Source organism: Mercenaria mercenaria, chromosome 18 (assembly GCF_021730395.1).
Source record: "Mercenaria mercenaria strain notata chromosome 18, MADL_Memer_1, whole genome shotgun sequence".
Classification (NCBI taxonomy): Eukaryota; Metazoa; Mollusca; class Bivalvia; order Venerida; family Veneridae; genus Mercenaria; species Mercenaria mercenaria.
In genome coordinates this window covers 9885146-9897916 of record NC_069378.1, presented here as the reverse complement: position 1 = coordinate 9897916, position 12771 = coordinate 9885146, and the positions used below count along the sequence as shown (strand labels likewise).

The 12771-nt window shown below is 33.8% G+C and overlaps 1 protein-coding gene across 1 annotated transcript; it reads right to left on the bottom strand.

The window, feature by feature from the left end:
• Window positions 1–5355: 5355 nt before the first annotated feature.
• LOC128550641 (uncharacterized) lies at window positions 5356–11577 on the bottom strand. Its single transcript, XM_053530009.1, has 2 exons — window positions 11452–11577; window positions 5356–6990 (listed from the first exon to the last, which is right to left on the bottom strand). Exon 2 carries the CDS (start codon window positions 6938–6940, stop codon window positions 5858–5860), a length of 1083 nt encoding a protein of 360 aa, XP_053385984.1. The 5' UTR covers window positions 6941–6990; window positions 11452–11577; the 3' UTR covers window positions 5356–5857.
• Between the last annotated feature and the right edge of the window lie 1194 nt (window positions 11578–12771).

The following is a 12771-nucleotide window of genomic DNA, read 5'->3' as shown; positions in this document are numbered from 1 at the left end:
AAAAGTCTGAAAAATTTAATAAATTATCCTGACATACCGAAACTAGCTAAAATAATATGCCGAAAAGTAAATGTTGCAGAATTCTGTAGAATGCACAAAAATTTACCAAATAAAAATCGTAATGCAAAAATCATACAAAAATCTAACAAATAAATTTATTACCTCGATCGAGCATAAATTTCTAGCAAGAAAATAATTCAGACATAGATTCGTCTATAATGTCGGAAGGTGGTGTGCGCAAGGCATATCTAGTCCAGTCTATTTAAAGGGTAATGTCCCGCCAAATACTTAATTTCATGGGATTCACGGCCTATGCGTAAACTCTTGACTATTTGTATTTCCACGGGATTCACGATATAGCCGGGGAATCTAACTACTTTGGCGCGGATTGAAATTGACAATTTGAGGCCCATTATAGTGGTTTTGGGGATAAAAACATAAATTACTGAAGTTTATAAAATATCAACTTTCTTATTACTGAACCGAATTTAATGAAATTTACATGGAAATTTAAGTTAAGAAATACAGAAAAATATGAGAAGTATTTTATGCGTGAAATCTGACATTTACCTCAATAACTCAACAATTTACAAAAAGATGATGCAATACCTGCATTTACACTACAGATAAAATAAGGCCTGTATGTCAATTTGTGACAATCATGTAGCATCTTTATTTAATTCCAAATCACATCCATAGGAATTTATTCATGTGCTACACAAAGTAGTCCCATTCATGAACAATGCGGATGAATTATCAATGATCAAGCAGTTCTTATTCATCCTCTATCCATTCACCGTTCACACTGGCCAATTAGAGTATATAAGATCTGTCAACGATTAGGTATTCCAGCCCATGGTTACATCACTGACTTCCAGCTGTTCATGTAAGGTCAGGCAGAGTTTATCTTAGACTGAGGCATATTAGTATTTGTTTCTTATACATGTATATTTATAGATTGGCATTTAAAATGAAAATAACTCAAGCAAAACCCGAAACCACCAGACATCTCAAGGCTTTGATTTTTGTCTGCAATGTCACTAACGTAACAGGCACATAAGTCATCACAAGTTCATGCTTCTGAATATTCTTCATTTGCACCCAAAGAGATTCATTCTCAGGCAAAAAGATATGTTACAATTTAACAAGTAATAATTTTGTTTCCTTTTTTTAAAGTTTTTCTTTCGGATTCCTTTGATAAAAGCTAAAACATTCCAGCTTCATAGATGTTAATTGATCAAATGTTTGACTTCGTGGCAGTGTAATAAAGCCAATGAATAAAAATGATAATACACTAGTGTAATAAAGATTTGACGCAGACATTTTGTTGTTTCGATAGCAAATGCTAACATGTACTGTAATAAATGCTTGGCAGAGCCTCACATTTTATTATATTACTCAGTTCATTTAATAAATTTAATATGAAAAGACACTCATGTAATATCCTTTATGAAAGTGCTGTTACGGATCTCTCTAACGTAAATGGGTGCGATCATCAGAAAATAGAAATAGCGCTATCCCAAATTTGCTAAATAAATAAGCAATCCTGTGAAGAAAATTAAAAATCTGCTTGTAAATGAAATTTATCTTTTAAAAGATTTTGCCAAACTTGCGACACAGCCGCACTGCAAATTATTCACGGTAGTATGACAATACAACACTTAGTTAAAGCTTCATCCAAATAATTGTCATCCAGCAACTTAATTACAGCTTTTTGTCCTAAGTCTTAGCATCCGTATTAGTATTTGTTTTATGTTTAAAATAATTTACTTTTTATCTTGGCCTATAAAAACAAGTAAAATGCTGTTAAATGCAGTTACAATGCATTTTACATAGTACATTAAATGTATACATGTAGTACTTTCATAATTAAAATGCGTTTATATATGGAACTCCCTGTTTAAGTACTTATCATTTTCACTGGGTCTGTCAGATTGCTTTACTAAATCAGTCACTTTTGCAGATTCAATAATATTTTCGTGCATTAATCAATAATAAAAGCGCTTGTGAGAAACATTCAGGCTGTTGTTGGAAGAACTGGAATAGTCGCTGGACCCTTTTCTGTCTAAAAACTTCCAACATTATAACTGGTATACACTCCAAACACATGATCTCGTAGTCAATTAAGTTACACTTTTCATAGGAAATCAGTAACATAATTTGAAACTTATGGAATTCTGTATAAGTATGTACATTTTAACTGAGAATCTGAGGTGTGCCCGCATGGGCTTCAAGTGTGAACAGCTCAGACAGTGGGACTTCAAATGTAACGGTCTCTGGAAAATCATGCATTTTCGACCGGGACTCGAACCTCGGACCTTCGGTTTGTCGTGCCAACACTCTGCCAACTACATGAGCCAACGACGCCACCCGATACCAGTATCGCTACATATGTGTATGAATGAAAAATCATATGTGGTTTTGACTATAACATTTGGTGATAAGATTTACAGTATAGGGTGTAAGTCATGTCCTAGATTTTGACACAAAACACATTTACAAAATTATTTTCATGCTACATAATATATAGATCTATTTCATTAATTTTGAATTTAATATGACTTGTTTATCTACGAGAAAAGGGAAAATTTCCGTAGCTACTTTAGAGAGATTACGAAGCCATTCAATAAAAAAAATGAAATTTTAGTCCCATTCAGTACTGTAGGCTACATTATGGTACTTTCACTTTGAAAAACAGTGTACAATTCTCAGTCTGCGTATTTCCTGTCTTAAAATTCATAAAGTAATTAAGACATACATACAACAAAATAAGCTAGATTTAAAAAGTCACAGAAAGCAAGCATTCGATGCTGACATTTTATAACGAAGTAAAGGATTCAGGCTGAATCAAGTCACAGTGCGACGTTATACTTTACGAACCTTTTCAACTATAATTTCCGGTTTATTCCCACTTGCATTCAAGCCAACGTTTGGCTCAAATACTGAATGCTCATTTATATCATTTCAGCGAAACTTCGCCCTTGTAATCAAAGTAATTCAACGTTCAGCTTGTTTTATATATCTTTGTGAAAGGTAGCCTAAACGTCAAAACTTGGAAGGACCAAAATGATGGAAGGTAAACCACAGTACACAGTTATGTAATCGCTTGCGCATATGGGCGAGTACACACGGTAAACGTTAATCGTGTACAATACATACATGGGTTTAAGTCACCAGAAAATTCTTAATTTTAGATATCATTTGACAATTTTTACATAAATCAATCTCCTTTGGATACATCTAAGATTTATTTGAATTTATGGTCTATTCGTGAACTAATCGGCATTTATACCTATAGGATGTAAACTGTCGGCAGCGACGAAAATTTCATCGGAAGTTGTTTCAACTATTTTGGTCTTTCGAGTGTTTGACGCGAGTTGGGATATTGCCCATTTGAAAAGATTTTCTCAATATTTCCTAGGATCGCATAAAATTAGTTGGAATATTCGCCTTTGGAACACGGTTTCCGTCAACTTTTATTGAGAACGGTTTCTCCGAAGCCATCGTATTTATTGCATGTATATACCCAATACACGTAAGATATATTGTTGACGTATCTGGCGACTGCATTCTAAAATTAGCCGTACAAAAGTAGGCCATATTCATGCGCTTTGTTGTAGCTGCACTTATTTTTCAGAGGATGAGGAATATGTAATTTGCCGTTTCGTTCTAGAAAGTGTAGTGACTTTTCATTCTCCGTCTTTAATTCCATCTCTGTTTTAGGTAGGGGTTGGGAATAAAAATGTAAACAAAACAAGTGAGAACAGTTACTATCAAATCAAGGAGACCCGCAGTCCAAACTATGGCCTGAATGTAAATAAATAAAGTCCCATGAGTCACGACGCTTACAGGGCCCGGACAACTTGAGGAAAACAGACTTTACTCTTGCCCTTATAGCCAGTTATTTATTATAATACAGCAAGTAGAAACACATAGTACAATGGCTCCTTGTATGAAACTTTAGTTTGCTACCAAAAGACCTAGACACAACCCAAACATATCACTCCATATCTGGATCAATCGATTTCTATGATCTCATTGGTCTATAACTAGCGGTTGACCTACCTTTAGGCAACGAATCGTATCATTTGGCATATACTGACTCAAAATTACAGTCAGGTAAACATCTCCATATTGGATTCAAATATCTTTAAGACATTGGTGAGATATGTCGAGGAAAAATGACTTAAACTTTTTACGCTTCTTGATCCTTTATAAAACCGTATCAATCAATCAATCAATAAGTCGGTCCATGTTTACTTTCTCTAAATTTATTAGAATTGCAGATTTTTTGGTTTCAAAAGTTTTATGCAGCGTATCGTGCGTAAATTCTGAACGTTTCGTATGCAAAACACAAGTACTTCTAGATATTTATACTTTTGAACAAAATTAAACAGGACATTTTGAAACTTAGACCTTACAAAAGCAAAACATGCATCCAAGTTAAAAGGAAGGCGTTGTTTGACTTTATTGTACATCACAGAAATAAAAAGCTGAAAAGACTGTTGTGCGTTTTTGTCATTGACCCGGACACATAAAGTCTTTTATACCCAAGTACCTTGCTAAATATTGCTAATTTTCCTTTGACCATTGGTATGTCAATCCCATCCTAAAGGTAATTTCATAACATCGATTGTTTATATTTTTCCTAAAAGTATTTTACGTTATACACCTACCATTCATCGCTGTATACATTGTACACCTGCGATGGCGGTGTTACTGATAATTGTTTTACAACTTTGATCTTGTGTTCTGGCTCGAATGAACCGGATACGCCTTTAACCGCTTTAAAGCCATTGTGCTGTTTTTGCCACTAACCCCTCCAACGCGGTACTTCTGTGTTCGCCCGTAATTTATGTTTCTGTCCTTTGCCCTTTTTCTATACCTTGCATATTTTGTGTTCGATATGTCAATGCTTTTGGCGTGTCTCTATGCGTTTTGTGTGCGACGTATCCTGCTGGACTTATATCTTTACATTTTTAGTGTTTTAAAACTGATCTAGGCCAGCAACTCAGCAAAATGCTGAGAAAAAACTTAACGTGATATGATAAAATGGGCTATGATAATACAGTTTTCGTTTTGGTTTAACGGTTTAACTTAATACTTAAATTTGTTTAATAATTTTCGGTAAATATTTCCAAAAATTCGTTGTTGTTCTGATTTCATTTAACAAATAGCTTAACGTAAAGTTTGTGCAGAAAAAAAGTTGGGAGAACACGTTTATACAGTGACAGTCATTAGGTAGTTATCGTCTGTTAACATTCTCTGAACTTACTTTTGTTCTTTCATTTGGATTACTCGGTTAAACCTCTGTTTTGCTTTCTCTGTATGTAATGAAATGAGCTTAAATAGCAGTCATGATAATCAGATTTAATAATGTGTTTGGATGCATATCCATGCAGTTACCATTTATGTACTTTGACAGCCGAGAGAATTTTAATAATCAGAGAAGCGAGAAATTTCACAATTAATCTCTATGTGAAAAAGAATAAAGTCAGATGATACCAACTGAATAGGACAAATGTAGTATTTGATGTACCCTAGACTTAATCTGATAAGGGAGATAATTTGTTTTTACTAATGTCCCTCGTTGTTGTGTGAATTTGCAATGCTCGCATTTCAAACGAGTGCAAGTAATGTAAAGTTTCTCTTTAAATCTTCCACTGTTTGATTACCAGGCTCTATTTCAGTTTGCCAATGGAAAATGCGTAACAGCATAAGACAACATAAGATTGGCACAGCTTTACGCACATGTAATACAATATGTCACAATATATGAAGTCAACAAGTCATCTAAATGCATAACAGTTTATTAGACAAACTCTTTCAATTCTTTTCTAATGCAAGCATTTGTTTCCTACATATATTGTTTTATCACATCCAAAACAGGTGCCATGTTGAGTCCTTTTTCTTCTTGATATTCAGTCAGCCATGTTGCACTCTTTGTATCATAGTACATATCAAGGGCGTTCAGTGACCATGGGACACTGAAATTCCTCAACGTGGAAACGAAAAATTTCGCGAAACTTTCAACTTCATGCTGCAATAACGTTCCCTTCTTTATATCCAGAGGTGCCCAAGCGCCAAAATAGTTTTTCAGTGCAAAATTGCTTGCAAATGTGAGTTCCTCCACAAGCATTTTACGCTGCTCTTCAGTTCCATTACCCGTCCAATACTTGCCACTATCTGGCTTTTTGTTAGGTCCTGATGCGTAATGGTGGTGTTCTACCATCAAATACCTGTCCCTCTTATAAAGCTCCTTCGGTATCAAATCCAACCCCCAAGCACTCTTTTTTGGGGAGGAGAGAATCAAGATTCGTCTTTTATTATTCTTTGTGGTATTTCGGATTGCTTCCTTTGCCCTTGACGTCCAGCTGTAATATTTAGTAATGTTCTCTTTAATGGTCCCATTAATGTCGCAGTCGTCTTGTTTACCGCAAAAAGCATTTCCAATTTCAGTCATTAAGTTAAAAGCAAGTCTGAAATCTTTTTGCTTCAGTCTCTCTGCGACTTTTGTCCACCAAGTGACGAAATTGTCTTCATCTTCTTGGGTAGCATAGTTTTGAGCCGGAACATTTGCCCATGAAATAATTGGGGCTACTCCTACCTCTAAGCATTTGTCCACTACTTTCTCCAAGTTATCGAGGAAAAGTGTCGTGAAATTCGTGCTATTGTATGGATAGGGATAAAATGAAGCTGTGCATCGAAGCCGTACGTTTCTGAAGCCGGCATCGTACACATCCTGAATATTCGATTCATTATACTTCTCTATTGGCTTTTTTGTAATTTGTGTAAAATATTTCACAGCAAATCCCTGACCGATCACGGATTGAAAAACCTCTGGCAAAATAGGATTGTTGTAATCGACTTCTTCTATTCCTTGTACCAAAATACCACCACCCAGTAGAAGTAAACATATAGATGTAGCAATCAACGTCATGGTTGATCCTCTCCTTCTTCCAATCGAACACAGTATTTAAGCTCTGATGTCTGGAAAACGAAATAATATAGCAAGTTTCAGAAACTGGCATGCAACCTTTTCATCATTTACATCATGAGAAATGCAACACTGTGCCTTTGCGAGCAGTATGGATATAGATCAGCCTGCGCATCCGTCTAATCAGTATCCATACTGTTCGCTACAATATTTCATAACCTTTTACAAAGACTTTAGAATAGCAATGAAATTTTCAGATCATTTTTGTAGTAGTTTTTTTTAGTTTTTAACAGTAGTTTGGCCATATACAGGTTGGCAGAATATACCATATTATCATATTAACAAATTAAAAGTGTATCTAAAAGGAAAAGATAAATAATTATTATACTATTTTTAGTATATTTTGTGATATAAATTTTATACTAGACCAACGCTATTATCAGAGTTCCAAAAATAATAAAGTTAAAATATATGTACTGTCCGTTTTCTGATGAGAACGGATGTAAATACATCAAAGAGTGGTCAGCCAAAGGAAACACGCTTTTGAACATTTTGAATACTGACCAATAGGACAGAGATAGACCCTAAAATTTTCAATGGCAGTAATACATTAAATAAAGTCTAGAAATTGATTTCCAAGTCCTTGAAATAACCAAAACTGATTTTGTTAATATCAATAACAGAAGTTTTAATTTTTAATTCAAAGTTGTGATCCACAAAGAATGACAACCCTTGCCTTGGGCTAGTACTTATAAGCAGAGATATCTACAAGTTTACTTCTCTTGCAATTACACAAAGTTTGATTTACCCCTCAAAACATGGTTCCTATGTTTCTGTCAACTTACATATGGTAAAAAATTAACTTAAAAAATTAACAAGCCAATAATAAAATGAAGTACCGGTAAGTAATTAATAGTGCAGATAATACAGTTTTGCTTGTATATTAAAATATCACAATAAGGCACTTTTGTAATACAGAACACCTGGTAGGATTAGTAAAAGTGCAATTATATTGATCTCTATTTACTATGTTTAAACAGGGCCTAGTTATGAATTAACGGTATTATAAATAACTTTTAATCAAATGTATACATTTTAAATGAAGAATACTAAATAAGATTAACTTCTTTAACCCTTATCATGCTGGACCCGACTGATTCTGCCTTTGCGGCCAAGGTACATCATGATCAGCATGATCTTCACTGTTCACCATTCAGACAGTATATTTTTCGTAAGCACACCTTTAAACAGTTAACGTTACTGTCCAAATTGAAAGATGGGCAAATACATTATAGAAATTTTGAATCCCCACTAAGCATATCACTTTATCAAGTTTCTATAATAGAGTAATTGTACATATGAAAGTATCTGGTATAGAAAAGCATTACCACCATCTATTGGTAAAAGATGCAAGGACAGTATAGTTCAAAGACGTTATTTTGACGTTTGTTTTTAAACAGAAATCCAACTCTATTGACAGTTAAAAGGTAAAACAGGTAGATGAACTCGTCAAACGCGTTACAACTCCGCTGTTCTGTTGCAGATTAAGTTTTAACTCTTTTGGATATCGCTCTGTTTTATCAGACGTTTGGAAGTCTTGAAATAACAAATTGATTTGGATTTGAGATTCATCTAAATGGCTATGTTAAACAATTTAAGTTCGAGAAAGGTAAATGATGCAGCTGCTTCTTAGAGACTGTCTGCAGATGGATTTTCCACGTTTCTTTATTGATTGGTTTGAAAAGCGTTTTTACGAATGCACCGATAGCACAAAATACCGTTTTAGCTGCAAAATTAGTTAGAAACACAGGTTGCCCAATCATTATGATATGTAAAATCTGGAAAACATGAGTATATTATGCTCTTTTCTCGTTATTCCGAGCCACTTAATCGGTATTTCAGTTCTTGCCAGTAATAGATTTAAGTTTTAAAAGAGTTTTAGCTATAGATTTGATACTTTAACATCTAAACTTAAAAATTCCCCATGAAGGATGTTAATGAATAATCCAGGCTTGTAAATGATGCCCCTCACCCTCTGAAACAGCCAGATGCTTTCTCGTTGAACTGGGACTTGTGATCATTTGTAGTTAGCTTTCAAAAACCAAGGCATTTCTTGAAAAAGTTATATTTTTTAATTAAGAACAGACAAAAATGTTTTACAATAAGTGGTTTCTGTTTCCTGCAAGAATGTTATATATTACCCAGTGATTTTAGATAAGTAAATTTTGTGCCAAAATTTTCCGTTGTGTATATTTCTATTTGAATGTCAGTATTTTCTTTTTATTCCTGTTTAACTGTTACATGAGTTGCCACAATATGCATAAACTTTAGCTGCAAGTGCAAATTTTCCAAAGGCTCGGATCAGTGAGAAAGCTTGAAATTACGAGAAAGAGGCATAACAACTAAGCGTAGTTGTATATGATCGTCACACTAAAAATACAAAAAAAAAAAAAAAAAAAAAAAAAAACAAAAAAAAACCCACTTTGCTCTAAATAGTATGAGAAGATAACAATATGTGGCCTATACATAGGTCATGTTTCGGCCATTTATATGGTTCTATGTTTTTTTTTTTTTATGCTGATTAGCCCGGTGTTACGGATCGCAATTTGTGTTACACATTTAATATCCTATCATGAGATATGCTACCTTCATTAAATAAAGATTTTATTATTATTATTATTATTATAATTATTATTATTATTAACAGACCCAATCAAGACGAGTCTATTACTACGTTGCTGGATCGCTATTACATTATTATTAAATATTAGATTTTATCATTTAGAATTGATCTGTACATTTTACCGATATATATGCTGTACCCTGTCATTTCTGAATTTGATAATTGTGCAATATACTCCAAACACCAAGCTTGTAGTCACAGAAATGAAATTGCCAATTGTTAGTTTCAAGACTGTGCCAAAGAAACGACCAGTCAGGTACTGGTGTTTTCAAATTGCAGGTTCCAAACCTCAGCTATAAATAGTTTGAACCATTATGCTTATTCTTTTAAAAGCAGTTGTGTGGAAAACTGTCATGCTATACCTGAATGAGATTATGCAATATCTAATGAGATTGTCATGCAATCAATATTGCAGGAACTTCGAGTATAACTGAGTTTATTTTGTTCGTTTTTAAAGTTCTATTTTCTATATTTTCAATATTATATGTAAGTTCTATTACCTGTATTTCAATTATTCCAATTTGTTCGGCTATGAAACACTAGAATTGTTATCCTGAGTTTCACTTTTTATGTTTATAGTGTATTATGTAGACATAACATATATGCTCTTTTCTAAGTTATAGATAGAGTTTATGAAGTGAATTCTGCGCGAAAAAGAAACCGATAGGGAGTGACCGACCGAGGTTTCTTTTTCATGAAGAATTATCTTCATGGACTCTATCTGACATAGTGTGAAATCTATGTTTGACCAATCAGAACTGCTGCGTCAGTCGCGTCTTCGCTCTTCAGCGTGCAGAGCTCTCCTCCGAAAATTACTGCTAAATCACATTGGTCTTCAGGGAAAAGAAGCCACATTTGTTTGAAAAATAATTTACTCTGATTGGTCAAAAAAGTAAGTTGCACACTATATCAGTTTGGAAAATCATAAAGCAATTGCAAGAAACAATATTTGCACACGCTTATAATTTGCACACGTAAATCATCGATACACATACATTATTGGTACATTTTCATCATTGGTACACATGAATCCTTGACAAACGGTATTTCTCTGTATTTTACTAAAATAATAAGTTAATGCACACGAATCATTCGTGTAAGTTTGTTTACTGATGGTTTATCATCCCGGCAAACCTACAAATTTATCTCTTTATTTAATGTAGTCATTCTCTTATTAACTTAATTATTATTTATTATAATAATATAATAAGTAACATACAGAGAAATGACCTAAAACTTGGTCGACCTGTGCAGTTTCCACTATTTTACTATTCTATAATGTGATTCATTTAATACGTTTGTGTGTATATTATTAATAACATTAGTGATGTTGTTTGTATGAGTAGATAACTTACATAAACTAAGAAATACCATAAACTGTATGAGTATATAACTTACATAAACTAAGAAATACCATAAACTGTATGAGTATATAACTTACATAAATTAAGAAATACCATAAACTGTATGAGTATATAACTTACATAAATTAAGAAATACCATAAACTCTTTTTCCTTTATTGATGTTGAATCTTTTTTCGTTGTGATATGAGCCGCACCATGAGAAAACCAACATTTGCGCAGTTTGGTCAGGATCCATGCTTCTCTAATTGCAATAGTTTGAAAGCGAACAGTGTGGATCCTGACCAAACTGCGGAGATGCGCAGGCTGGTCTGGATCCATGCTGGTCGCAAATGCATTATGTTGGTTTTTTCATGTTGCGGCTCATTTCATTTAGCAAAATTGTTTTGTCTATAATACGCACAAATTACCAGTCTACCAATATACTACCAGTTTATGTATTATTTAAGTAAAAGTAAAACTGACTTACCTCCGTGTATGTAAAATCTGTCTGTATGTGTGCACTAGTGTAAGATATTGTTTGATACAAGATTTCAGCTTTCTTATAGCTTGTACAAACCTTATCAGTAAAACTGAAAGTATGTTCATATCTCATTTATTAATCAGATCTTATTTAGACAAAATTGGATTCTTAGGAAGATAAACAAAGGCAGCCCAGCTGTGCCGAGATGTTTCTTTTGCTTACATTTTGTATATTAGACACTAGATTATCGATGACGTATAGCGCAAGAATTGAAAAGTAAATCGAGTTTCTGTTTGGTTAGTAATTTCTTGCAGCAAATAATTTGTCGTCACCTTAGTAATAAGTCAAGTTTCCGTACTCATTTTACAACGGTAGTGTTTGTTGAAAACCTTTTGCATTTTATAGCAATAATTCTTCCAATGTCTATCGCAAACCATTTTTAATAATGCTATTTAACATATTTTTAACATTGCTCCTAGTTCATAAAAAGTGTTTTTTAGTGAAGTGTTCGAACTTGTAGACGTATCATGCACACACGAAACGATAATTTCAACAAAATAAAAAATTGTATATATTGGCGATGTTATAAAGTAAGGATCAATGTCCATTCGTGAAATGGGTCAAACGCATTTGGTATATGCTATTCGTTCTGCATGCGAACTCATAATATGAGTTTATGTATGTAGTTGGGAAAAATACTAGTAAAGCTACGTGTGAACTTGCGAAGTAGACGGATACGATATATTTAACGATAATTTTATTTTGCAGTTCGGTGTAGACACTAGACAGTGGGATGGAACAAAATAGTATTATTCTATGGAATTTCATTAGGGCCATCGCCTTTGAATTTGTTGATCTGAAACGCGATACTCGATTATACAATGATGAAAATGCGACATCACGAAACTATGATAACGAAAACGTGATATTACGATGATGCTAACGCAAAACTAAGATAATGAAAACGAAACAATATGATAATACGATAATGATAATACGATTGCTTTCGTATTTTCACCATCGTTCTGTCGCGTTTTCACCGTCGTACTGTCGCGTTATCACCCTCGTACTTTCGCATAATCATCATCTAACTCTCACATTACCATCATCGTACTGTCGCGTTATCATAATCGTACTGTCACGTTACTATCATCGTACTGTCGCGTTATCCCCTTCATAATACCGTGATATCGCGTTTTCGTTATCGTAGTATTTTACTATTTCATAATCGTACTGTCGCGTTATTACCATTGTACTGTCGTGTTATCATCATCTTACTGTAGCATTATCACTATTGTACTGTCATGTTATTACCATTGCACTGTT